At 43.9% G+C, this 26,907-nt stretch overlaps 1 protein-coding gene across 7 annotated transcripts in view; it reads left to right on the top strand.

Moving 5' to 3' along the window:
* NTRK3 (neurotrophic receptor tyrosine kinase 3) overlaps positions 1–26,907 on the top strand; it is a 376,383-nt gene that overhangs the window by 322,101 nt on the left and 27,375 nt on the right. For 4 of the 7 annotated variants that reach the window (XM_072737252.1, XM_072737257.1, XM_072737256.1 and 1 more), the window contains 2 exons: positions 3,611–3,783; positions 6,903–7,146. In XM_072737252.1, the coding sequence (XP_072593353.1) occupies positions 3,611–3,783; positions 6,903–7,146 (417 nt within the window). Of the gene's footprint in view, positions 1–3,610; positions 3,784–6,902; positions 7,147–26,404; positions 26,480–26,907 lie in introns of all 7 variants that reach the window. The other 3 variants (XM_072737253.1, XM_072737259.1, XM_072737254.1) reach the window with 1 other exon arrangement.

Raw genomic sequence — 26,907 nt, 5'->3', positions numbered from 1 at the left:
TTAGTATAAAAAGTGCAGATTGACATGTGTGTGCACATGTTTGAATATTTAGGAATGTGTGATTCTCTGCACATATTAAATGGGTTCCAGTATACTAATGGAATTTGAAACCAAACACTGAAACTTTTTTTTTTTTTTTAAGAGAGAGAGAGTGAGCAGGAGAGGAGCAGAGGAAGAGGGGAGGAGAGAATCTTAAGCAGGCTCATGCTCAGTGTGGGGCCCGTTGCAGGGCTAAATCTCACAGCCCTGAGATCATGACCTGAGCCAAAATCAAGAGTCAGATGCTTAAACTGAGCCACTCAGGTGCCCAAGAAATTCAAAAATTCATGCATTCTAGACTGCTTCCCTCCTATCTGACCAAACAGCCCCACTAAAACCCAGAGCTGGGGTGGGCAAGAGTTATGATGCACATAGAAGAGGAGATCAGAAAGTGCAATGTCCTCAAACTTTGGGGAGAAAGAAAGGAGATGGGGGAGGGCAAATTTCAGATCCCTTTGTTCTAGGGATACTTCTCAAAGGACCTAGGGGAACCTCCTTGGCTTCAGAGACACTCTGGTGAGACCTGTCTCCCTGCAGCAATTGGCAGCCATGATGAGCACCATTTCTGCCCCTGGTGCTCATAGCTGCCTCTGACTGGCGATCTACTTTGGAGTTTCTCAGCCCTGGGGAAGGGAGTGAGTGTGGACACCACTAAGAAGGGTGGGAGAGCTCTGAGCTGATTTTCCTCCTCATTAGTCTCGTCCTGTCATCTCTGTCCCAGTTGCATCAATCCCTGAGAATTGGGGCCACCTGCAGCCCTGGCCCCCAGATGCTGCATCTGACACTTTGCCAATTACATAGGAACTTCAGGTTGGACCCAGGACCTGGAAATCCCAGGGTGAAGAGAGAACTGGCAGCAGGGAAGATCTGTGGAGACACTGGGGAACAGCAGTTGCCCCATCTCCCAGATAAGGAACTCATCTGCCTGGCAGTGTAGAACACCAGGCTTGGGGATGCTGGCTGGCACTGCTGGAGAGCTGAGAATGGAAAAATCCCATGACTGCCATTGGCGTCCAGACAGTACGAGAGAATGATTTACAGAGATGGAGAGAGGCCATTTGGCTGGCCCCAAATTTGATCTACTTTTCCCTCTCGTAAATCCAGCATTCACATAAATCTTTGTAGTTTCCATCCCACCCATGCTGGGTTCCTCTTTTTCCCCTCCTCTTTTCCTTCATGAAAATAAATAAATCACTGGCCATCATCCTCTACCCATAGCCCAGCCCATGTGGCTCAGGAGCTGGGCCCCTGGGAGGATCCCTCTCATCATGACTCTGCCTTCTTCCACCCATAGCAAGAAGCCTTTGGAAATGTCATTGTTCTTACCGAAGGTGGACACATCACAGCATGCTCCTTTCTTAGTGGGCAGCTTCCCTGAGAAGGCAGCCAGAGCTGAAGTGCAGAGCACATGAGATCAAAGTTAGTGATGAGCAGCCCACCTTCCTTCCAATGTTAGTTGACCCCACTAGCCTGGCATCCTTGCTGTGTCTGGCCCCTCTGCCAGCAGGCCATACCCCTCACCTTACCCAGCCCTCTCCTCTGCCTTTTCACACTGCTTAACGTCTGTGCCCACCATCCTTAGGGGGCATGCCTAGTGGCCAGTTCACCTGGTAAATTAGCTCAAGCAGGTGTGCTGGACAGGAAAGGATTCCAGGCTCCAGATTCAGGCAATGGCTACTCGTATGGCCTTTGAAAAGTCGCTTCTCCATTCTGGAGCTCGGTTTCCTTACCTGTCATGTGGGAAAGCTACATCAGATACATTCCAACAGTTCTGTCAATGGTTGAATCATTTTATTAAATACATCAATGTTTTTGGTGACAGCTCCAAATTTTGAAAAGAATGAAAGGTGGTGCTGGTTTAAGTTTGGAGTGGGTTTGATCTCTAGCTAGAAGACCATGGTCCTAGAGCATTGGCATGGAACTCTGGGGTGCCAGAGATGGCTGAGGTCCAGTTTAACTCTATGCTTCTGTAATTTGAGATGTGTGAATATGTACTGACTCCCAGACAGGGCAGGGCCTCAGTTTCTCCAACTCCAGCAATGAGCAGGTGAAAGGAAGCTGGTGATATTTAGGGCCCCTTTTGTGCTAAAAGTGCATCATCTCTACTGGTGCTAATGGCTGACTTAGGTCTGATGGGCCCCCACTAAATAGGATTTTTGCACATGCACATTCCTGTGTTGCTGTCAGCCAAGGCAGCCCTGTGGGTTTCAGTTAATGGCCATGGAGGTGGCAGGAAAAAGACCTCTGGCTGGGGAGGCCTTTCAAATTTTTTTTTTAATTTTTATTTATTTATGATAGTCACAGAGAGAGAGAGAGAGGCAGAGACATAGGCAGAGGGAGAAGCAGGCTCCATGCACCGGGAGCCTGATGTGGGATTCGATCCCGGGTCTCCAGGATCGCGCCCTGGGCCAAAGGCAAGCGCCAAACCACTGCGCCACCCAGGGATCCCCTGGGGAGGCCTTTCAGTAGTAACCTGATCTACAGGGGAGGTCAGTCTGCCTAAATCCCCAGATGCTTGGCAGAGAGGATGCAAACCAATCTCATGCCTGTATAGATTTTCACTAATCTGAAAATAGTGTGCAAACTTCACACTCACTCCCTCATTGCCTCGTGTTGTGTCTGGTGAGGTTATGAAACTATGTTGGTTGAAGCAAGTGACTTCTTGGCTCCATTTGCCTACTGACCTCATGGGGAAGGGAGGGAAGTCTGAAATGTGTGTGCACACCTGCCCAGACAGTGCCTCCTGCCTTCCCCTTTATTGTTCATCCTCCTTCTGGCCAACCCAGCTGCATTCCTGTGACAGGGCCCTGTCCACGGTTTCTCAGATGTGCCCAGAGTCTTCCACTTCAGTCTGCACTCACACCTGACACCCCTCCTGACAACTGCTCTTCCATTTGTCTTCCTGGGCCCTGGTCTGATGCCTCCCACTAACCTTGGGTTCTCCCATGACACAGGGGCTACACTGTGGTGTTTTAGTGATCACCAGATGCCCACTTCCTCATCCCACCCTGCGACTTTGCAGGACTTGACCCCATCCTGGTTCTGGGTGGATCCTAAGGCTGCTGCCCTTTCACTGCCTTTCCCATAGCTGCAGTCCCACTCATCCCCCAAATGCTCCTTCAGCTTCCTACTAGGAAGGACACAGGTGCCTTCTAGAAGCCAACATGTTCATGTGGTGGTGGTTTTTCCACTCTTTTTTTTTTTTTTAACTGTAGGACCGTTTCTTCAAGGAAAGTTTAAGGGAAGGGGCCTTTGTCAGGATCTCCACCTGCATAGCCCCCTGCCTCTGGCATTCACATTAAGGTGAACATGAATTGAGATCACTGGTCAGTGGAATGGAGGTGGGGGTCAGAAAGTTGGCTTCTGTTTCTACAAGGATGAATGAGGATGAACAAGCTTTTGTTCTACAAAGATGAGGCTGTAATGTCATCTCATGGTCTTTAAACCCTGATTAAAAATCTGATTTATTGGAAAGGAGCAGTCTTTGTTATGGACAGGTTTCCTCCCAGGAGGGGAAGAGACAGGTCCTTGCCCTCTAGTTGCTAAAAACCATGTCCTGCATTGTTTCCAGGCCCTGAAGGATCCCACCCTGGCTGCCCGGAAGGATTTCCAGAGGGAGGCTGAGCTGCTCACCAACCTGCAGCATGAGCATATCGTTAAGTTCTACGGGGTGTGTGGTGATGGGGACCCGCTCATCATGGTCTTTGAGTACATGAAGCATGGAGACCTAAACAAGTTCCTAAGGTGAGCACGAACTTCTGTACCCAGCCCTATTCCCCCTCCCAGCTCCACTGAACGTCTGCAGTTCCCCTGGAGCCAGAAATCACACAGCCCTTCTGAACACTTAAGTCTGGGGATTAGAAATGAGAAGCAGCCTTTCAGTCTTTCATATCATTTCCTGAGCAGCAAGCTTCAGGCCCCTGTCACAGATTCCTAGGGGGAGACACTGAGGATGCTATGACAAGTGAGTATGTTCTTCTTGATCACAGGGTGGACTGACCACAAGAGCAGGGTCTGGAAGGAGTCCAAGGAGGGAGCCCAGAGGGCTTTCCAGCCTGTAACTCAACTCTGAGACTCCAGAACCACCCTTTCTCCTGATGATCTGAATAATTTTCTCACTTGGTGCCTTATGTTTCTCAGTGTTGCAAGGGGAGCTAAAACCTTACACCCCTTCTGGAAACGTTCTTGCTGGGGACTTTTTTTTTAAATAATAAATTTGTTTTTTATTGGTGTTCAATTTGCCAACATACAGAATAACACCCAGTGCTCATCCCGTCAAGTGCCCCCCTGGGGACTTTTTTTAATGATGAATAAGAAGGTAGAAGGTTACAAGCTCATCAGGAGACAGAGATGGCTGAAAAAGAAGAGCAGATTTTCCTTGGATAAATTTATATGATGGTGCTATCCAGTACTGTAGCTACATATGGATATTTGAATTTAAATTTACATTACTTAAATAAAATTTAAAAATTCAGTTCCTTGGTCATACTAGCCACATTTCAAGTGCTCAGTAGTCATGGGTGGCTAGTGGCTACCATATTGAGTAGTACAGTATAAATATTTCCATTAATAATGTATTAAATTAGATAGCATTGTTCTAGAAAGATTAGATTTGTTGTAAGAGTGTTTCCAATCGTGGCTCAGGATCATCTGGATTTTGAGTTGCTCTTAATGAAATTGGTAAGAGACTGGAACCTCAGCCAGAAGTTCTGGGTGGAGTTTCAGGGCAGGAGTGCAGACTACCTTCCCCAAGGAAGGCAGCTTCCCACCGCAAGAGCAGAGTTGGCACTTCTCTGCTTCCCACATCTGCTACTTGCAAATAGTGCCCAGATGTGGAGGGGGCAGCCATGTGTGAAGGTCTGTGGAATTCTACCCACAATCAGGCCCTTGACAGAGTTCAGTCTTTGCCACCTTTTGAATTCCATTGAATCCCATGGCTGATAATGACATTTTCAGAGTTCAAATGTAGGCATGGAACATGCTAGCATGCTTACCAAAACTTGAGAGCATCTCCTTCAAGTGAGACATTCGCTAGGGTGCTGTGGTTTAGAGGGGGCAGGGAAAGGGCTGGTAGCAGATAATGAACACTTCTTATGAGCTGGGATTCCAAAAATGGCCCCCGAGGAATGGATAGTATCTGTAGGATGTTTTGAACCTCCTGAACTTGGATTTTCATAATGAAATTTATTCCTTTCTTGGAGAACTCAGTCCTTATCGTAAGATAGACTTGGTTTCATATCCTGAATTTGTCACGTCTTAGTGATGTAACCTGGAGCAAGTTATTAAAACTTAATTCTCTCTCCTAGAAAACAAGACTATTAATAACTGCTTCACAGGTTTGCTATTATGAGTACTAGGTGATTATATTTGTAAAATACCTAGATGAGTTTTCCATGTAGCTGGGTACTCAGTCAATGATAGCTACCATTAAATTATTACAATTAGTATTTTATCAGGACTGTGAACCGGGGTAGTTACTAATGCCTTTTTCCAATATTCAAGATCTTTATGCTGTGCTTGCATTCCCCTGGGGTGGTGAGAGGGACATGCTTCATTTCCCACCAAGCCTGTGCCATAGATTCAGCAGTGCGTTTAGCCCCAAGTGCCACAGGCAAGGCAACAGAGAACTCCTGAGTACCACTGTCATGCTCAATAGAAGGAAGAGGGAAGAAAAGAGTATAGAAGCCATTTGGTGGCTTTTAGGGTCAGGCTGCAGGTCCTCTCCTGGTAGATGGGAGCGCAGGCTTGGCAGCTGATGCCCCTTCCTTGTGATCTGAGGCAGTAACTTTCCTTGGGAGGGGCGGAGTAGGAAGACTCCACAGGAGACAATAAAATGAATGTGTTCATGCTTAACGACCCCTTTCAGTGGAAATTGGAGAAGCAGTAAAACAGGCCGAGGTCTCGCTGTATACCAGGGCTCCTTGGTCCACAACTTCATAAATAAGGGCTCTGGGTGTGGTTACGGCTCATTGGGTTTTCTGGAAAAAAGAGTGAATACTAAAAGTGACCGATATGAAAGGCAAGGTGTTAGGATAACAAATCTAGGGCCTTGATTTGGGATGGAGGGGGAATTGGGGCTTCCTGGGCCTGAAGGGTCTCTCCATCCAGCTCTGCCACCAACAAATGTTGTCCAATCCTAGGCAGTGTGGTGGACAGGGTGGAAATGAGAATGCAAGGCTCCTGCTACCCACAGTGTGGACTGCCCACGGGCAGCATCAGCACTGGGAGCTTGTCAGAAACGCAGATGATCGAGCTCTGCCCTGCCAATCAGAATCATAAGGGGCAGGGCCCAGGAATCTCTTCAGTCAGCCCTCTTGATGCTCCATAAAGTTTAAAGCCCTCTAGAGCCACATGCCTGGTTTCAGTGCCTCCCCATTACCCATAAGGCCACTGTGACACTCCTGTGACTTTGGCCAGGTGACCTGATCATTTTGTGCCTCAGTTTCTTTAACTCAAAATAGGACGGGAAGGATTAAGTGAATTAATAGATATGAGATCTTTAGAGCAGAGCTTGGAACACTTAAGGGCTCTGGAAGAGTTAGTTGTTATCTTAACGATTTTGTAGTGGGTATCTAGAGCCGGGGAAACCCCAGGATAGCATTAAGATACTGAAAAGAGTAGGTTTATTTCCTGATCTATTAGCGTATGTCTGCATCATTTATTTGGGAATCTGGTTGTAGTCTTGTACTCACATGTACACTTACATAATGTAATGTTGGGTAAACAGAAATAGGCAATGAATCGGCTAAGAGAGATTTTATCCATTTCTATGGTGTATTCCAGAGAACAGGGAATCAAGAAGGCTCTTCCCCTTGATCTCCTGAATTCTCTCTGTCCCCTGTCTTCTCCCCCACCCCTCACAGGGCCCATGGGCCGGATGCTATGATCCTTGTGGATGGGCAGCCACGCCAGGCGAAAGGTGAGCTGGGGCTCTCCCAAATGCTCCACATCGCCAGTCAGATCGCATCAGGCATGGTGTACCTGGCCTCCCAGCACTTCGTACACCGGGACCTGGCCACCAGGAACTGCCTGGTTGGAGCCAATCTGCTGGTAAAGATCGGGGACTTTGGCATGTCCAGAGATGTCTACAGCACCGATTACTACAGGGTAAGGTGGCTTTTCCAGCTGCAGGACTCAGCAGCAGAGCTAACACCTTGCTCACATGTCTTTGTCATTGTCCATTAACCCTGTCACTCTGGAGAACACACATATGCACCTGTGCCTAGACATACACGTGATGGTTATCCTTTGGCCACTCCTACATCTTGACCTACCTGTTTATTATTTTCTCGATAGCTCATGCCTCCCGTCCTCTTGGACATTTAATTTGACAGTATGGTTACATTGCAATGACATATGCGTTGTGTTCTTATTTACATCATTACTCATTCTTCATGCAAACAGACTCATACATATATGTGTATGCCCAAATACACACATAATCAAGTTCAACTTGGTGCTACATTTTAACACTTCCAACTCAGTCCCTGATTCAGCTTTACACACAACACATTTTATTCTCTGAAATTATCTGGTGACTGTGTAGGCTTATCTTGTCTTCAAAGCCACATCTTGATGAGAAGCCAGAACCCACAGAAAGTAGCAAAAATCATTAATGTCCTGCTGAGCAGAATCACCTGAACGATTTAGGAAAGATGAAGCAAGAAAGCATGTTATTGTTGCCAACTTTGGAGAGAGTTGCAGGATGGCCTTAGAAAAAGCTTTGTGATTGTGATGGGAGACATCATATTCAATATTACTTCTATACAGTGGTATGTTTTATGTTAAGAGGTATCTTATTTTGCTCCCAGAATTATTTTTTTCTCTTAGTCTTTGGAAATCCACTTTCGGTGGATTACTGAACAGTTTTGACAGTGTTATTACTGCCAGGGAAAGGACAAGTGGGCATGAGTATAATTTACCCCAAAAGAGGGAAATATGGGTGAAGCCTGAGACGCAGAGGTGCCCTAACCTTTGTAAACTGATTGAAAGATACATACCTCAAGAAATATGGAAGATTTACTTCAGGGACATTGAATGAGTGAAGAATTTGGATCAGTGGTATATGAAGAGGGGAGGACACAGTTCTGGAAGTTAAGAGGCATGGGAGCCATTGGTTTTGTCTTCTTGTAGGGAATGAATGATCATATTGTGAGTCAAAGAACCCAGATAGGATTGTCTTGTTGGCTTAAGCATGGTGGACTACAAGGCTGGGAGTTTGGGGCTGGCATGTGCATTTCAGTTCTATCTACATGCTCCTGATGGCTTTGCTTAAACAACATTGCCCAGACATTAGAACTGGTCACTCAAGACATTTCATTTTAGCCATAGCCTGAAGAAAAATGAAATATTTGAGAAATGCCTTCAGTGGCTAGAAAGTGATGTGTGCATGGTACAACCAAAGGATGGCAGATGATATACTATCAGGAGAAAATATGAGGCAAAGTAGACCAAACAGCAGGGAAGGTAGTATGTCTAAGCAAGTTGGGCAGTTTCTCAAGCCACCCACCCTGTCCAACATCCCCAAATATGGCAAAGAGAACACAATGTAGCAGTAACCACAGATGGATGGCCAGGGCAGGAAACATCAAAGCAGAATATTTCTTTAGCATCTAGACTAATTTTTTTTTTTTTTACTCATTTCCAACAGAGACATTGGTGTGGTTGCTAAGGGCCCACGGGCCATAGATTTCTTGAGTCAAGCTGGAGTTGGCACCATTTAATTGCCTTTGTGCTCTCTGTAATGGGGTTTGCTGGCTTATCTGGCTGAGCTCAGATTTATGTTGGTGTTGATAAAAGCATGGGATGGATCATCGTTTTTCTGAGGCAGATGTGTCATTATGAAAATCTGTTCTCAACTGGCTTTACCATGGTCCTGGGAAACAATATCTGACCAGAATGGGTGCAAACTCAGCTTTCAAACTCACTTCAAGGAGGAGTGCACTTAATATTTCTTGATTCTGATTCTAAAGAGTCTAAAAATCACATCTATCTGTTATCACATGATAATGCTTTGCCCTTGGTTTAACAACTGAGAACTGATGCTCTTTACTCCTAGGAGAGCAAGAAGGGGTGAATCCATGTCATTTCTGTGGGTACCAGGGGTGATTGGAACTTGAGGAAGTGAGAGTGAGGTAGAAAACATTCACTCTTCAGGTATCTGCAATTCCTGTCTCATGAATTCTAAGCCAGGTGTAAGCTGAGGCCAGCTGGCTTGAAATGTGTGTCTTTGGTCCCAAGGAATATGAAATAAAAAAGAGAGCTATTGTAGTAAAAAACAGTGCCCTATGGGAAAACTGCATATCCCACTGATGGTGGGTAGATATTATGTTTTCCATATTCCAAGAGTAGTATGTATCATATCTTCATGTTCAGTTGCTCACAACGTCCTAATATATTCACAGCTCCCCTCCCTCGCCCTCTGTAAAACAAAAGGTAGAAGCAGATTTTCTAGAGGTCATATCAGTAATGAACTCCAAAGTCTCATGTCCAAATTGGAAAACATCAGAGTGACCAAGGCATTCTTTTTTGGGACCTAATCCTACCTAACACTACCATTAGCAGCCTTGGGACCCCAGTGCACCTCCCGTAATCTCTCTTTAGTTTTCACACTAAAAAAATGAGGACAAATATAGTCTCTTGGCAGAATTATTTTGATGTTAAGCAAATTAATTTGTGTAAAGAGCCTAGAATACATTGCTTACTGGATAAACTATTGTTTCCTACATACCCAAGGCAGGAGAAGCACAGGGGTAATCTGATTTCCAGATGCAATTCTTGGGTCAGAGAGAAAGATCTTCTGGCCACTGGAAAATAAACTGGGATCATGCAGCTGCCCCAGAGATATAGAATCTTTAAGTTGACCCACCTCTGGAAACTTTCCTACTCAAGGTTTCCACTTACAGACTGGAGCATCAGTACTTACTTGCTTATTCTTCTGGTCAGTGTTTATATGGTCCTCATGATCATAGAGCTAGAGCTAGGCTCATGTTCAGGTGATTTACAAAACATTTTTTTGTTTGGTACACCAGTTGAGGCTCTGGGGGAATGCAGTGATTTATTATATAGCAGGAGCACTGAAGGATTCTCTCTGCAAGCTGACATCTGGGACAGATTTGCTACTGTAGGTTACTGAAAACTGTTGAACCTAGGAGTTTGCTAGTTTCTGGTGCCTGATTCAGTTAAATGCAGATAATTTGGGCCTCTCTCTTTGTGTGTGTGTGTGTGTGTGTGTGTGTGTGTGTGCGCGCGTGAGCACTCCTGAGTATTCATCTGCCCGGTACAGAGTCCAGGGTGTATATATAAGAGCAGGGAGAGAGATGGAGATAAGCTCCTTTTTATATTCTCTTTTTTATTTTTAATTTCTTAAAAAAGTACCATCTGGCTCATGTATGAATGACATGCAAACGATTTACAAAGGTGATCTTGCTAATTTCCTGTTACATATTTAGAAAGAGAAAACAAACATCTCTGTATTAGAGTTCCATGACCATTTATTCTCTCTTTTTAAGACTATGGCCTGGTGACAGATACCTTTTCCTCCTGTGGTCACTCACTCTACCATCCTGAGATTGTTTTTAAATTGGCTTGGACAAGTGTGGGTTTTTGGTACCATTATACCTTTCTCAGAACATCAGATGACACTAAGAAATTAGAGGTCAAATCTAGAATCAGAGAAAGTTTTGAGAGTCCTGAAAGGGGGTGGGATTTATTTGGAGGGGAGGCCATATGCTGAGGTATGGGAAGAGCAGGATCAGAAGGCCCTGTGCTCTGATCCTCCTCATCCAGAGGACCAGGAGTGTGCCTGCCTGTTCACCTTGTTATCTTCTGTGCCTACCACTGGTAGGCATCCAATATGAATGAACAAAGTTGGAATGGGAGTTCAGAGTTAGGCAAGAAGTAGGTTAGGCCAGACCAAGAGGAACTTAGACAGGCAAACAGATGCCTACCTAAATGAGGTGAGTCTGCAGATGTTGTGGGGAGTCTGCTATCTAAGTGAGTAGAATCAGTATCTGGAGACAATATCTGGAGGAGGCAGGTGACTGATAGTCTGAGTCAAGGATGGCTCGAAATTAGAGGTAGGGGATAGAGCCAAGTGTCTGGGAGATACGAGAGAAGGTATGCCAAAATCTAGGCAGACACACGTCTGGAGGACATAAAGCAGGTCTGGCAGATGATAGCAAGTTCTGGGTTCTAAGCTGGAGATTCCAGATCAGGATGCCTAGAAACCCCTGGGGAGGATGATAATGGTAACCCTTAGGACATGGGAATAATTTGGAGTAAACTGATTTGACTGGTAGAATGTTTGATTTTATGGATACTATGATGGCAGTGATGAACAAGTGTCATCTTTTGGACCTATGCTATCTGAGTTTGCATCTCAGCTCCTATAATCTCTGACTATAGGAGCTTGGTTGTTATTTAACCTTTCAGTGCCCCCGACTGTAAAAATGGGGCTACTGGTCCCTATCATATATATTTACTATGAGGATTAAGAGTTAACTAATATAAAGCTCTTAAGATGATCAATGTTAAATAAATATTAATTACTGTTACTATAATTAGAGCTAAAATAAAAATGTCTTCCCAATTCCAAAATGGGCATTTGGAATAAGGCTTACCTAAGTGCATTAGTTTAGATAGGTCAACTGCTATAGCAAGTAGATGCAAAAATATATATAATGGTTCAACACAAATAGAAGCCTATTTCTAGGTCATATAACAGTATGAGCAGATGAACTTGTGGGAGAAATAGCCCCCCCCCCCCCATACACTTATTCAGGCTGATGGAGCTCTACTCTCTTCCTTATATGGTATCCTTGGTCACCCAAGATATACATTCCCATTCCACAGCTAGAAGGGGAAATGGGCATGAAGGAATCCATGTGGTTAATGGACCTGACCTGGAAGTGGGGCCTGTCACTTCTCATGGCAAGAACCCAATCATATGCATTTGTAAGGGAGGCTGAGAAATGGAGTGTAGCAATGTCCTCAGGTAGAAGAGAAGAACATGGGTTGTAGTGAGCAACTGGCAACTTCTTACACATTATGGGTGAAGAAAAACTTTCTCTTCCAACATTCCACGGCATATCACCCTGTGTCTGATGATCTATCAGGAAAGTTAGGACAAGGTATCTTTACATTCCACTGCTCTTCCCATCCTGAAGATGGAGACGATTATCCTGGGACGCCTCTTTTATCCTCTACTTGCAAAGTCCTGGTATCACATGACATTTGTAAGCAATAGGGGAGCTTAGCCCAGCCTGCCATTGCTTTTGTTCGTCCTCCTGGAAAGCGAAAAAGGCATACTGACAAGAAAACACATTGAATTGATTGGGTGGGGAAAGAGAGGGAATGTTCCAAATCAAAGGGAATCCAAGTTAATAGAAAAGAAAATACATTTTCAAAGTTTTGAGTTGACTAATTAATTAGTTTTTGGTCTCAAGTGGGGAAGCCCATGGATGAAAATCAAGTAGCTGGCAGTGTGGTAAGGAGAGCTGTAGCTATGAAATAACTTGTAATTTACTTTTACCTTTAAAAGCTAGTGATGGTGATTTAAGCTAACTGACTTTCAGGATTACATGGAGCCACCAATACTCCTTGCTCTTTGTTGGAGTTTTGGGAAGCTTACTCAGTAACTGGCACCCCTATACCCTGCTCAGATTCTGAGTTCTGAGCTCTTTGAGACAGAGAACCCAGGCAGATGGAGATTATAATGTGCACTTGTATAGTGATAGAACAGTGGCAGATGGTGGCTTCACTGTGCAGCAACAATGAGCTCCCTCATACTGGATTCCCAGACTAGACTTTCTGACCTGTCATGGCAGCCTGGGAATATTTTAGGCTTTGCCCTACTAGGACAGAACTCTTGAGGCTCCTTTCTATTCTCTGTAGACAGGCAGATGCCCATCAGATGGGGGAAACGGTGTGGCCTATATGTTGGCTCCCACCAGGCAGAAAAGTTGTTCCTCCCAAGGGTGGGATTCATGCTGAAGAGGTGTCCAGTTGTTACTCTTGGAAATCTGAAACAGTGTAAAAAGGGTGGGTCTCTTACAACTCTGTTCATCCCCACCTGGATAAGTGGCTGCCAGCCATCCTGAGGCCAAGAGTAGGGAGACTTGACCTCCTGCTTCACTGCCTGGGAGAGGGTTAGTAGCTGGGCATACTGGTCCTTGAGGGGTGCTGACCAGTAAGCCCAGTTTAGAGAGGGCTTAGCCTGCTTGTCCCTGGGGTTTCAGCCATTAGGTTTTCCTTAGACCTAGGCACCATGGTAGGAAAAGTGATTCTGACTATCAGAAGATGAAGGTCTCATGCAGGCTGTCCAGTGGCCAGAGCCCAGGTACTGGCCCTGATCTTTCCTTTGCTATTGTTGGATATCTTAAAAATTTGTTACCTGTATTCCTATTTATTTGGAGGAGAACAATGGGAAGAGGTTTATATTCCTGAATAATGTGATGGACTCATCTCTTATTTTTTATAAATATGTTTTTATTTGGAATAATATTAGATTTCCAGACAAGTTGCAAAGATGGTAGAGAGAGTTCCCATATGCACTTCACCTAGTTTTCCCTACTGTTGGCTATGGCACATTTGTCAAACCTAAAAAAAATCCACCTTGGTATAAATTTTTTTTTTCTTGTTATAAATTGTTAACTAGACTTTGTTTGGACTTTATTGATTTTCCCACTAATATTCTTTTTAATGTCCCAGCGTCCATTTCAGAATACCACACTGCACTTAGCTACATTGTTCTTTAAAGGCAGTACTTTCATGGTTGAAGCAGAGGTGAGGGGATCTACTACCCTATTGTAGAGCCTATCCTATGGTCCCCTTTGCCCTGGGGCAACCCTTCATTCACCTTTCAGAGGCCCTAGAGTTCCAGAGATTCCTGTGTTCTGGAAGAGGGTTAGGTAGGCTATAAGAGGCTGCTGAGGAATCCTATTTGGTCCGTAGCTTGTAACTCCAGACTCTTAAAGGAACCCTTTGAAGCTGTGCAGACATTGGTCACTGTCTTTAGAGATTAAGTAGATAGGATTAGAGTCCACTTTTTCTGATATAGGTTAGATTAGGAGGCTAAGGGAAGGTTTGGGACTCCTCAGGTTCCCTGTCCACCTTGGAAGAGGGTGCCCCATGCTGGCAGAGAGACATGGGCATGCTTGAGCTTCAGTCGCCAGAATGTCTGCTGTAGGACTTGGTGCCACAGTACACACATCCTGAGTGAAATCTGAAAAACAACTTAAATGCTAAGACCCATTCAGTTGCACAAAGCTACAGAGGGAATTAACACGGAGGAAGGTGTGGAGGATAGATTTGTGCTAATTATAGGTATTACAACCTTGATTCTTTGATTAAAGCCAATGGATTTGCACACTAATTGTCCAAAAAATATCAGACATGTTGGAATTCCAAGTCTGTCGAGGGACAGGACTGCTGTTTAGGATATCTTGGTCTCAATGTGTCCAGTTAGAGGCTTCATTTTCATCTATAAAATCTGGGATTTGGATCCTGGTTTTATGGTCTCTTTTAAATTTTACTCTCTATGGGACTAATTTTTACTCTCTATGGGACTAAGTTTAGCCTTTGAGCTAAAGGCTTGGTTTCTTCAGAATAGAAGGAGATAGGACTGATGGTACAAGAATAAAGCCAACGTTCTCTCAAGCAGCCTCTATTATTGCTTTGCCCTGGAACATAGCTGCTCAATATCCCAGCCCCCTATCCTCTTCCAGATGAAACAAGGAAACAACCTCCAGTCTTTAAATAGTCTCTCCTCACAATATCTGGATCCACTTTAGTGATTGAAATTTGCTTTCTTCCCTTCCCTCTTCTTCCTCTTTGAGATACTTAGGGTAAGTGGACAAAAATCAGCCTTGTGGGCATAAGAATTGCAGGGCAGACTTTCTTGATTTTTTTTTTCAGTGATGGGAATTACTTGGATTCTTGTGCCCATCTCAGCACTTCCAGACCTCCAACCTTCCTAGACTGTATTATACTTTATTACAACACAATGGTAGTGCTGGGGACATCAACCTGCAACTACAGCATTCCACAAAGTTCAGAAGTTAATATAGGGTGGGATATGGTGTTTTGAGCCATGGAACACTCCAGCAATTTGGTATAAAGTGACTTGGAGAGGACATGATGACCAAGAAGTTGAGGTACAAACAATGCGACTCCAGTAATGAGGTAAAGGAGTTATTTTGGGCATCTCCCCACAGAGGCTTTGGAATGCTACTGCTGGGAGATACCCTCCCATCTTTGCTTATGCGGTCTTGGCAACCTATGACTCATGTGGTGACTAGTATGCAGTACCAGAGGCAGAGGCAGGAAGCCTAGGTTTAGTCCCTGCTGTGACCAGTGATGTGGAATAAATACCTTTCTTGCCATGGACTTGAGTTTACCATATGTAATATAGGCCCTTCTTGTCTTTCTTCATCACTGTCTTGAGATTTCTCATCTCTTCACAAGTACTGGCCATCCCAATAGCATTATTTTCTCTCACTTCACAGAAACTTGGTTGGGAGTTTGATGGATATTCTGCGGTTTTGTCTGAAGATTCATTGACAGCTTTACTTTTCTTGGATGGAGCTTAAAGAGCTGGATTCTGGTTCAGCCACTCACTTACTTTGGTGATATGGATTTAGATCAGTATTCTTGACTCTCAGCTTTCAAGGTTGGATTAGATGTATAGTTTTCCAACACTTTTTTTTCTTAAGATTTTATTTGTTTGAGACACACACACACACACACACACACACACACACAGGCCGAGACACAGGCAGAGGGAGAAGCAGGCTCCATGCAAGGAGCCCTATGTGGGACTCGATCCCGCGTCCCCAGGATCAGGCCCATGGCTGAAGGGGGGGCTAAGCCGCTGAGCCACCTGGGCTGCCCCCAACACATTTTTTTACATAGCAGCAAAACATTTTCTTCAGATGGCCCTTAGAAGATGGGTAGATAGATGATAGATAGATAGATAGATAGATAGATAGATAGATAGATAAACACAAACTGCCTCAGTTGAAGTGGAAAAACACTTAGAGCCGGTGTTCTGCTACCTCTGGTCTTCCCCCAGCTGTGGGCCTCTTGTAGCACTCTGTGGAGGGGCTTCCATGCCCTGCAGGGCTGATCACTGGGACCCCTTCTATAGGCTCCCCAGTTAAGATTTAGAGCATGTGTTATGTGTTCCAGCCACACATAATAGTGATGTGAAGAAGAAGAATGGTAGCAGCAGGGAATCAGTGAATGACTGACTGAATTTTAATGAATAGCTTCATCTCTGTGGCTCATCAGTTGACCATGGAAGCCCTTACACCCAAACCTGCTGAAAGAGAAATGCTTATTTTATACATGCTCATTGTGGGGCTTTGTGCTTGCACACCAGCCTCTTAATGTTCTGCCTGGAAGGAAGAAGGTCTTCTGAGACCTTGCAAAGAAGTAAGCTGCCAGGGATTATTAGCCTTCATTTTGTGGAGGAAACTTAGAAAGGCTTGCTGATGTTTTTAAGACCCTGAGACTTCCCAATAGTAAAGTCAGTGGTAGAGCCTTAGGCATTAAAATGAGGAATCCACTTTGTACATCTGCTGACCTTTGTCCATGCTAGTTTATTTCCCCTTGTGCCAAATCCTCTAGCCATTGAGAAGGTCGGTGTGCTGGGGACAGAATTTAATTCAATTCCCTGACTATGCGTGAGGATGAATAGAATGCAATCTGTGTTTCCAAGGAAATTAAAATTTCATAGGGAATATAAAGCAGGATGAAAATTTGTAACTCCTCCACAAGCCAGAGGGAGGAAAATCATACAAAAGGGTTACCAATTTCAAAAGCCTATTTAATCAGAAGGATGACGTGGGTCTTAAGTGGTTGGTGGGTAGTCAGTGGGTTGAATTTTAGGAGGACACTCCTGTCAGAGGGGTTAGTATGAACAAAGGTATGGAGATAGGTTGGAGGCAAGCAAACCAGGAGGGTGATATAGAACAGCATGTCACTCAACAGGATGAAACTGCAGACGTGTAGAAGATACATAGAAGGAAATGTTTGTAAAAAAAAAAAAAAAAGAAAAAGAAAAAGCATGGGGCTATTGTGGCAGGTCTTGAAAGGCCAGCTATTCTGATGTGGGTGCCAATGGACAGTCATGGAAAGTATGTCATTGAGGGAGGCTGTGTGTGAGGACAAGTCATCAGGCAGTAGCATATAGGACAGACTGCAGGAACTCAGGAGCATTAAGGCAGGTCAGGGCAGTAGTCCAGGCAAGTCCACAATGAGGCCTTGTGCCCTGGAGGTAGTAGTGGAGTGTGGAAGAGAAGCCATCAGAATCAGTAGGGTCTGGGAAGGTCAACTGAAGGCCAGGGCCTGGGCGCTCAAAGCCTCTTATGGTTTTCGATCATAACCTTGAAAAAGAAGAACAGTAAAATTGAGGGTCAGGATGGATATTTTAACAAATGCATCTTTTAGGCCACCTATCCCAGTGTGCATCCCTCGAGTGTTAGAAACAGATGAACAAATGCTAGATCATTCCATTTTAAAGAAACATGAAGCTGGAAGGAGCCTTAAATGTCATCTGTTTCACCCCTGTGGCCCCAGGCAGAACAGCATCAAAACCACCCCAGACAGATGGTTTGCTCACTCTATTCTAGTACATCTCCTGGGATTCCACAGGTCCCCCCTTATTCCTTCCAGATGTGGCGAAGGGAAGTCATTATCAGTGAGAGATTTATCTTTTTCTTTCTAATTTGTAATACCCTTTAGAAGTGGGACATTCTCAATTATGTCTAGCCAAAATTCTACCTGCTATAAGGTAAGTCTCTTTCATCCTATACTCTTAGGTGAGATAAACATGGTTTATATTACAAAGCAGATATTATAACACCAGGAAAATGCTAAGAAGCTCATAGAAACCAATATGGCCTTTTCATAGATAATTGGATGTATTTTGTTCACTGGGTGTATCTTGACTGGTGAGGAATCTGTGGAATATATGTATCTCCTTCCCTTGCCCTGCCAAAAAATTACATCCTTTTCCTGAAAGCAGTTCCCAGTGGTCTCTCCTAAACTTGGTTTCATCTCCTTGTAATTCTGAAATTTGGCTGTTTTCTTCCATCTGTGATGGTCTTGAGAGGTACAGGACGGGTGCTGTCATAGTCTGCCTTACTTCCACAGGGACAGGTACTAGAAAATAAGACAGGGAGGTGCCCCATCAGAAGATTCTGAGCACTTGAGACATGTTTACACTGGAGCTCATCCTGAAGAAAAGAGAGGCAGAGGCTGTATCATAGGCTTCTGAACCAGGTGTGGATTCCTTTCATTCCTCTCTGTTCCAGCGGAGGATGGGCTGGCAGTGGCCTGCATTTTAACAGACCCTGTTTGGGCTCCTGAAGTGTAAAAGGCTTTTTTCCCCCCTGAGGCAAACTGAATACATAACATATAAAGATACATAAATTTCCATACAAATATCTTCTTTACCAGCTGTAATTAAGATATTTGCATGTAAAGAGAACAGTGTGTTCCTTGACTTCCTCCTGGTGAAGAATTGTATTTTTCTCCTAATCCTCAAAACCCAAGACTTTGTGATCTGTTTGTTTCTAAACAGAAGGAGGAGGAGAAGGAGGAGGAGGAGGGAGATGAAGAGGCAGAGGACTGGGTCAGTATAGCATCTGAAATTCAGAATTTTAAACACAGTCCTGGTTGTTTTTGTTTTCAGGTTTAGCTAATCCCACAGGACAAAGCTGAGGTGGGGGTTTGGTGGGGGGGACCGAAGAGAAAGTGGGCAGAGCGCCTGCTAATTCTGGAGTCAAGTAGATAGATACGCCTTTGAATCCTGAGCTTCTGGTTATGAGCTTTGCGACCTTAGGAAATTTTCTTAAATTCTCTAAGTCTTAGATCCTCATCTGAAACAGAGAAGGAAAGAGAGGGGACAATTTCTTCTTTTTAGGCAGATTAAATAAAATAATGTATGCAAATAACCTGGTACCTATTAGGCACTCAATCAATAGATGGTAATTATTATTCTATGTAAGTGAAAAAGGAGAAATTATATATAAGAAATTTTAAATAATTTAAAATTACAAGCCAAAGTATTTCCTATGATGGTCTTTGGTGCTGGATACTAAAATTGGAGGGGAGGAGAGCTTGGAGAGAACTCAGGGAAATAAGAAGCAAAGCTACTTACTCCACTGGGACTGGTTTAGACATTTGGGTTTGTCTGTTGGAAGTCCGGGAGGAAAGAGAAAGCCTAGAGTAGGTCAAGGGAAGAGATTCCCTTTGTAGCATTGGTAGCTCCAATTAGGAGCTAACTTTTGAAAACTATAGACCATGAGTTCTATGGTAGACAAAGGTCTTCAGAATTACAGCCCATCCTCCAGGCCTTCTAAGTGTGTGCCATCCCTTATTGCCCCAAAGGGAAGATTTTGGGATCATGTGCACTGGAGCCTTGGAGATACAGATAATATCTATAGACATATAGATAAGATATAAATATAGATATTAGATAGAGGTATATAGGCAATGTATATAGATCTATATAAGGCTAGTTTAAGTCTAGTCCTCCTTCCTTTCTCTCTTGTTGTTAAAGGCATGATGGTCGCTGCTTTCTATGTCAATAAAATGGACGGAGAAATGTTGGCTTGGGTACTGCTGGTTTTATCACCATTTCCATCACACTGTTACCACCAGTGTGACCAGTATAGTATGCTTAGTAAATGATCATGTACACTCTAGAGAAAAAATGAGTCAAGTTCATCAACATCCCAAAGTTGATTGGCAGGGATTGGTCAGTATGCCATCCCTCTCATTCTGCCAGTCACCATGACAACCGTGGCTACTTTTTCCCTATTGATTTATGTTCTTTAGCCTCTACAGCCAGGAAGGACCTTTGATTTGTGGCCCAGTTTGCTCTTGAAGTTGATCATATTCATACCCAATGGTTGTCAACCCCTAGCTTCCTGATCTTTGTATTGCCTTTTTTATTCATGTCCTTGCCCAAATGTCTATTTGGGTACATGCATGTACTGTAGTTCGCCATACCCTAAATTTCCTCGAAAGCAAAGGAACCTACTCTGTTTTTATGAAAATGCTTAATAAACGTGCTTAATTAAAAATATGTAATCCTATGTCAAATGTTTATAATGGGTAAGGAATAATGGCCCAAGCATTTAATTCATTTTAAATGGATCCCTATAAGTCCCCCCTTGCCATACACCAGTAATCAGTGTGTGGGGACTCTGGGTAGATACATCTATCTGGATCTGATTCCCCACCAAAGGGCCAAACATCTGCTTATCAGTGAAGAGGCCTAAGGGGATACCTCAATAATTAAAACACCCATGAGACTGCAGTTAGCACCTGAAGGACAATTTATTAATGCACACAGGGGGCCAGATTATTCAAAGGCTATATGATCAAAGCATTCACTCTCAGTAAGCCAGTCTGTGTGGGAAGCCTGATCATACTGAGAAGGTTGCTTAAAGAAGAAGTCAGAGCAAGAAAGTCAGATGAATCAAATTGTCAGTAGCATCCGGCTAAGAAAGACTGATATACCCATATCCATTTGATAACAGCAACCCCTTGGCTTCCCAGTAGGTTCAGAAATACTCCAAATCTTCTGCCCAAATCTGCCCCTTTCCCCCTACTGAAGCCAGGAAAGGATAAACATTGCTGCCATCCAATTCCATGTCTACTCTCTTTCCAGGTCTCTATGACCAGCCAATGCCCCTTCTCAGACATATTTTTTTCCTTCATTTGTATCCATCAGGGTACAATTGAGCCATGATTGCCTGGAAGCCACTCAAGCTCTTTCAGATGACCTTGGGCATATATTCTTGTTTTCATCCATTTTATGCTGATCCTAAAGAGACCATCGTATATTCTTCATTTCTTAATATGGAGAAGTCACTTTACTGGTAAAGTCCCTAATGCTTTCCATGTTGCTATATTTCCTCTATACCTAAAACAGGACTTGTTGCTTTCAAATCTAATTGCTTTGATACCAAATATATGCTTCAGGGATGGCAAGTAGATCTCAGGTACCAGTTATGATTGTTGTTGTTCAGCATAGCATGATAAAAAGTTGGTGGTTGCATCTAGAATCAGTGAAAAAGCATGTGGGATTAATTGGTGATGCCTACCATGGGTGTCATATTGTCCTAGTCCTGGCATATCCCATCCCAATCAGTGCTTTCAATTCAAGGATTCTACATGAACCTTTTACTCATGCTCAAACCTTAGCTTCTCAGAATTGGAGGTATCAACTAAGGCGTAGGTATGAGTTTATCAAATGCTTCTATCTGTGTTAAAGGATCATGTACAGAGGGAGGACTTTGCCAGGTAGGCCTGAATTACTGGGACTAAGGTTTCCATGCGCAAGTTTACATAGATGAGGCTAGTATCCCAATATCCTAAACTATCTTCTACTTCCTTTTTATTACTCTTCACTTAAATGTTTTTGTTGTTGCTAGTTTTCTTTTTTCAAGACCTTATGCTTTTCTTGGTAGATATCTTCCACTCTGCCAAAATTTGTTTGTGGTCTAGATATAGCTTTTCCTCCCAGCTCTGTACCACCTGCAACTTTCATCAGTGTACCAGCAATTACTTTAAGCATATTTTTAATTTTTTGGAATGTTGGATAGCTCAAGACTTGGGTTTGCTGCTGGAGTCTTGTTCTCAAGCAGCTGTTGATTCAGTTATCAACATTTATGACTCCAGCCATTTGGACTCTTCTACACACATTAACCTCTTTGTTCATAAGTATTTTGTGAGAGTCCTTGATAAATCCCTGAGTAAAATTTGGGTAAGCAGTCTATGCTGGCAAATTTATGAAATTCTGACTAGAAATAAACTTGGAGATGATGTTGTCAAACTCACTTATTTAGCAGATGGGGGACATTGAACCCCAGAGAAAGAGCAGGTGTCTCTCAAGTTCATGTATCTGTTTAGTAGTAGAATCCAGGCAAGAATATTGGTGTTCTATCTCAGATCCAGTGCTTCTCTCTGATCATCATCAAAGTATGTAGAGGTCAACTGAGCCAGTATTATCATTCCTACTTACAGACCAGTGAACTGAGGCTTGGAGAGATTAATTAATATTCAGATTACACAAAAAATTAGGGCAGGACAGACTTGGGTTCACTGCTCTGAATCATAGGTAAGTTTTTTTTAAGGAATGTGAGGTCATTTTTGAATAGAAGTTTTGATTAGTGTACCAGTACAGTGTGGTCTCTATGAGGTTTGGTAGACTTCAGAATTAGAAATGTGAACCTATAGTAAGCCAGTTCCATGATCTGTTTTCTAGTTGGGCTTTGTGGCAAAGATATTTAAGGAAGAGGAGGGAAACACTGGGAGTGAATCAACAAGAAAAGAGACCTTAATTTAAGGAGTTTGGAGTCTCCAAGGTACCAGTAAAACAAGCACCAGCAAGGTGATTTGGGTCAATTATAGTCCCCAAAATATAACATAGATTGGGTGAAACTGAAGAGTAGGGAAGAGATGCCAGGAACAGGGGAGATGGTCATCAGAGATGAGGAATGCTGCCCTAGTACCTCTAAATATGTTGCAGGAAGTGATTTTCCTTTTTTTACATTTTTATTGTGAAAATGTATTCTCAAGAACATCTGTCAACATGTACTTGTTTATAGTAGTTCAGGGTTTCTGAAGTGGCAGTATCCAGGCCTTATTTCTCTCGTCACATAACTCCATATCTGACATATAATAGGCTTTCTGCAAATGTCTGTTAAGTGAGATAAACAAAGAAGCAGGTACACCTCTTGGTGAATGATTGAACTGGTATGATATTCCAGGGCACTGCTGTTTGGGACAATCAGAAATCACAAAACCAGGTTTCATCACATTCAAAGATGCCCCTGGGAAATGTCCCTCATCATTTTGGTCTGGTAAATGGGCTCTGCAACATGTTTCCTTATGCACAGATGTAACGGGGCTAGAGAACTCCAGGGTGGTGAAGTGCAGTGCCCCAGACAACTACTTGTATCGTGTGAAAATGGAACGGACCACACAATTAAGATAGTGGGTTCTTCATCCCCAAGAGTTTTCCAGGAAATCCACATGACCACATTTTAGAGATGTTATGGAGATACATGCATTGAATATGAGGTTACAGTAGAGGACCTCAAAGTTTTGTTTCTATCCCAATTCTGAGATCTTGAGTCAGTTCTATAATAGAAAGTGCTTAGATAGGTATAAAGCAGCAAAGTAATTTAAAGAGCCATTATTATGCATGTGCAAGGAACTGTATCAAGTATATATTTCTGTGATGCTATGAAATATTTCACCCTCTTCATATCTACAAATTCACATGTCCGCTTTCTTTTTCACTTCCCTCACACCTCACCATCTGTCACCTGCCCTCTCTAGCCCACTGCTCTCTGTGACTGTCTGTCCCACTCTGAAATGAAGCTGTTCTCCCTTCTTACTACTCTAAAATCCACCATCTCTTCTACATTAAAGAAAAATCTTCATTTGACCTTTCTGCCCCTTCCAACTGACAAATATCTCCTCGAATACTGAAATAGGTCGTTTTATCTTCTGTCTTAATTTTTGGGCTTCTGATCTCACCACTTCATTGACTCTAAATTTTTGGGGTCACTAATTATCTCATCTTGGCAAAATTCAAATGCCTTCCTCTAAAAAGTCTAATCCTTTTCTGAACTATCTGTTGAATGACATTATTAATAGCTGCCCCATTCTTTCTCCACCCTCTATTCCTCACTGCTTAACATTCTTACTCAGTGCTTTTGTGATGCCTGGCTCTGCAATTTATTACCTGTTCCAGCCATCCTTTACCTCATCCATTGGTTTTTCTTCTTTCTCTCCTTTAAAGTTCTGGTCCTGCTATTTTATTTTATTTTATTTTATTTTATTTTATTTACTTTTTAAACATTTTTTCTAAGATTTTATTTATTTATCTTTTTAACAGAGAGAGAAAGAGAGAGAGAGAGCTCACAAGGAGGGGGAGCAGCAGAGGGAGAGGGAGAAGCAGGCTCCTCACGGAGCGGGGACCCTGCTGCAGATCTTGATCCCATGACCCTGGGATTATGATCTGATGTGAAGGGAGAGGCTTAACTGACTGAGCCACTCAGGCACCCAAGGTCCTGCTGTTTTAAACATTTACATTTTACATTTACATTTTACATTTACATATAAGCATAAATCCTCATGCTTATAATGCCTTTTTGCTTTTAGGCAGAAGCTAGTTGAATTTACATTTTTAGCCTCCACCTCTTCTCTCTTTGATTGCTTAAGCTGTTAGCCTACCCTGAGAATTTGCTGGTGGTTAAGACTTGGCTTGTTGGAGACAAAAGCCACCATGGCCACCTCTTGCTTTTCAAACAGCCAATTGGCATCAGTGAAAATCCTCTTGGGATGTTTCCCAAAGTTGAGTCATTTTTGAACCTATCTCTTTATGACCTGTACCTGACTCCTTACCTGATTCTGCTCTGCCCTCTCTTCAATGTCACCTGTCCTTTGGGTGTCAGCAGGAGCTTCCCTAGTCCACTCCCTGACCAGACCAATTCTTGGATCAATGCATGCAACCTTCAGACTCAGAGTCATCCTACCCATGCTCCTCAGATCTTCCATCATCCCAGCTGCTTCTCTAAGATATTTGAGTGAATCATCATTTCTCAAAATGATAAATTTCTTACCCTGACCCCCAGTGCCCTCAGACAGTCTGCCATGCTGCTTCCTGACTACTCTTACAAAAAGCCCCCTCAGTTCCACCCCAGCCAGCCTGCCCCCATTCCTTAATGGCACTTGTTCATTTCCAAAGTTCCCTGAGACCTTCTGTATACATTTCCTGTGCTGCTGTAACAAAGTACCACAGACTGGGAGGTTTAAGCAACAAAAACTTATTTGCTCATAGTTCTGAAGTCTAGAGGACTGAGACCAAAGTGCCAGCATGCTTGGTGTCTTCTGAGGTTTCTCTCCTTGACTTGTAGATGCCATCTTCTCCCCATTATCTTTACCTCCTTTTTCTTCTGTGAATGTCTGTGTCCAAATTTTCCATTCTTGCAAGGACACTAGTCATATTAGATTAAGACCCACCCACATGACCTTGCTTTATCTTAATTACCTCTCCACATATAGCCACATTTTGAAGTACTAGGACTTAAGCATAATGAATCTTGGGGGTGGAGCGACACCATTCAGCCCATAATGTCTTCTCTTCTCAACTTATCATTTGTTCTTTCATCTCCCTCTCTGTTTCTTTCTCTCTGTTTCTCACTGCTATCAAAACCCAGTGTGGGGATCCCTGGGTGGCGCAGCGGTTTGGCGCCAGCCTTTGGCCCAGGGCGCGATCCTGGAGACCCGGGATCGAATCCCACATCGGGCTCCCGGTGCATGGAGCCTGCTTCTCCCTCTGCCTGTGTCTCTGCCTCTCTCTCTCTCTCTCTGTGACTATCATAAAAAACAAAAACGAAAACAAAAAAAAACAGTGTGCTCACCGGATGGTCTCCCCAGCATCACCCTATTGTTTACACACAGAGCTGTATTGGTTCATGAACATACTTCTTTGTTGAGTCCTTCTAGTGCTTCTCTGCCTCTGGCTTGACTGAAAGCAGGGGCTATGTCTCTTGTCTTTTGAACAAGAGGCGCTTGAGAAATGCCATTGCTAAGTCACTGCATATCCCTTCTCAAAGGCTACCTAACATACCCACTTCTCTGACTTCTCAAGAGGCCTTTTAAGAGGAATGAGTTTTTCCCAAGTGATAATGGCACACACTGACTCTGTTGACAGCAAGGAGGAGGAGGGCTGAGGATCCACACAGATGACATCTGGCTAGCTCACCTCCTTTCCAAATTGGACAGGCAGGAAAGGGCATCTGGGAAGGAAGCCCTGAAAGTAGTGATGAATTCAGTGATTTTTCTGCTGGAGACAAGAAGGACAGATATTTCCTCTGAAGCTTTGGAAAGTTGCTATTTCTTTGACTTAAGGGGGTGAAAATTCTGGGTAAAACCCACTTCCTTTCAGAATGGTAGTTGGCTGGGAGGCTCATCTTGTTGGAAGTAGAATTGAGCCCTTGGAGGGAAGCCAGTTGGATCTTTTTAGAAGACCAAGAGGAAGACAGCTGGGTGCCATGTATTAAGAGTGGTATGATGGTGTGCCTGCCGAGCTGTGGGTAACATCTCTGGGTGGACTTCTGAGTGAGGGTCCTGGAGCTGGGTTGATGACTGGTCACCTTTTCCCTTAGTGGTGTGAGACGTGTTTGGAGGTTGTGGTCAGGAGAGACCCGCCATTCACTTAAAGATATACCCACTCCCCTTCTCCTCCCTTCTTTCATCCTCCATGCTTTCTTCCTCTGCCTTCATCCTTTCTTCTCTCTTCCCCTACCCTGCTCTCTCCTCCATTCACTGTCAGGAAGGGCCATGCCAGAAGGGCCCGATCAGCGTGTCATGGCAGCGGCAGAGGCTAGCAGCACCGGCAGCTTCCACAGTGAGTCTGGATTTTGTTTCTGGGACCAGGGGGCTGGGCAGGGCAGTCCATACACAGACCGACAGCTTGCAGACTTTGGAGAGGAACTTCCATGGGCTGGGGCTGCTTCCCACCTCTCCTTCCCTGCCTCCCAGCAGAGGGGCGTCACTTCACTTCCATGGAAGTTTCCTGCCAAAGCCATTGATGTGCTTGGGATGTCTCATGGGGAGGAAGCATGGTGGGGGGCGGAGGGGCCATAGTCTGCTAAAATTAGGTGCACATCTGGGAGAAGCGCCGGAGTTCAAATGGCTGCCAAGGATTCTGTCCAAGCCTGCGTGTGTGGTGGAGGCTGGAGGCTCTGCATGGACGATGGTTTGGCTGCTTTCTTGCATTTCGGGAAGTGTGACCTTGAGTTTTGAGTACACATTGGGTGCCTACACTCCCTTTAA

This window comes from Vulpes vulpes, chromosome 14, assembly GCF_048418805.1.
Source record: "Vulpes vulpes isolate BD-2025 chromosome 14, VulVul3, whole genome shotgun sequence".
Lineage (NCBI taxonomy): Eukaryota > Metazoa > Chordata > Mammalia > Carnivora > Canidae > Vulpes > Vulpes vulpes.
The sequence above is the reverse complement of the archived record's forward strand: the minus strand, read 5'-3'. Positions and strand labels throughout refer to the sequence as shown.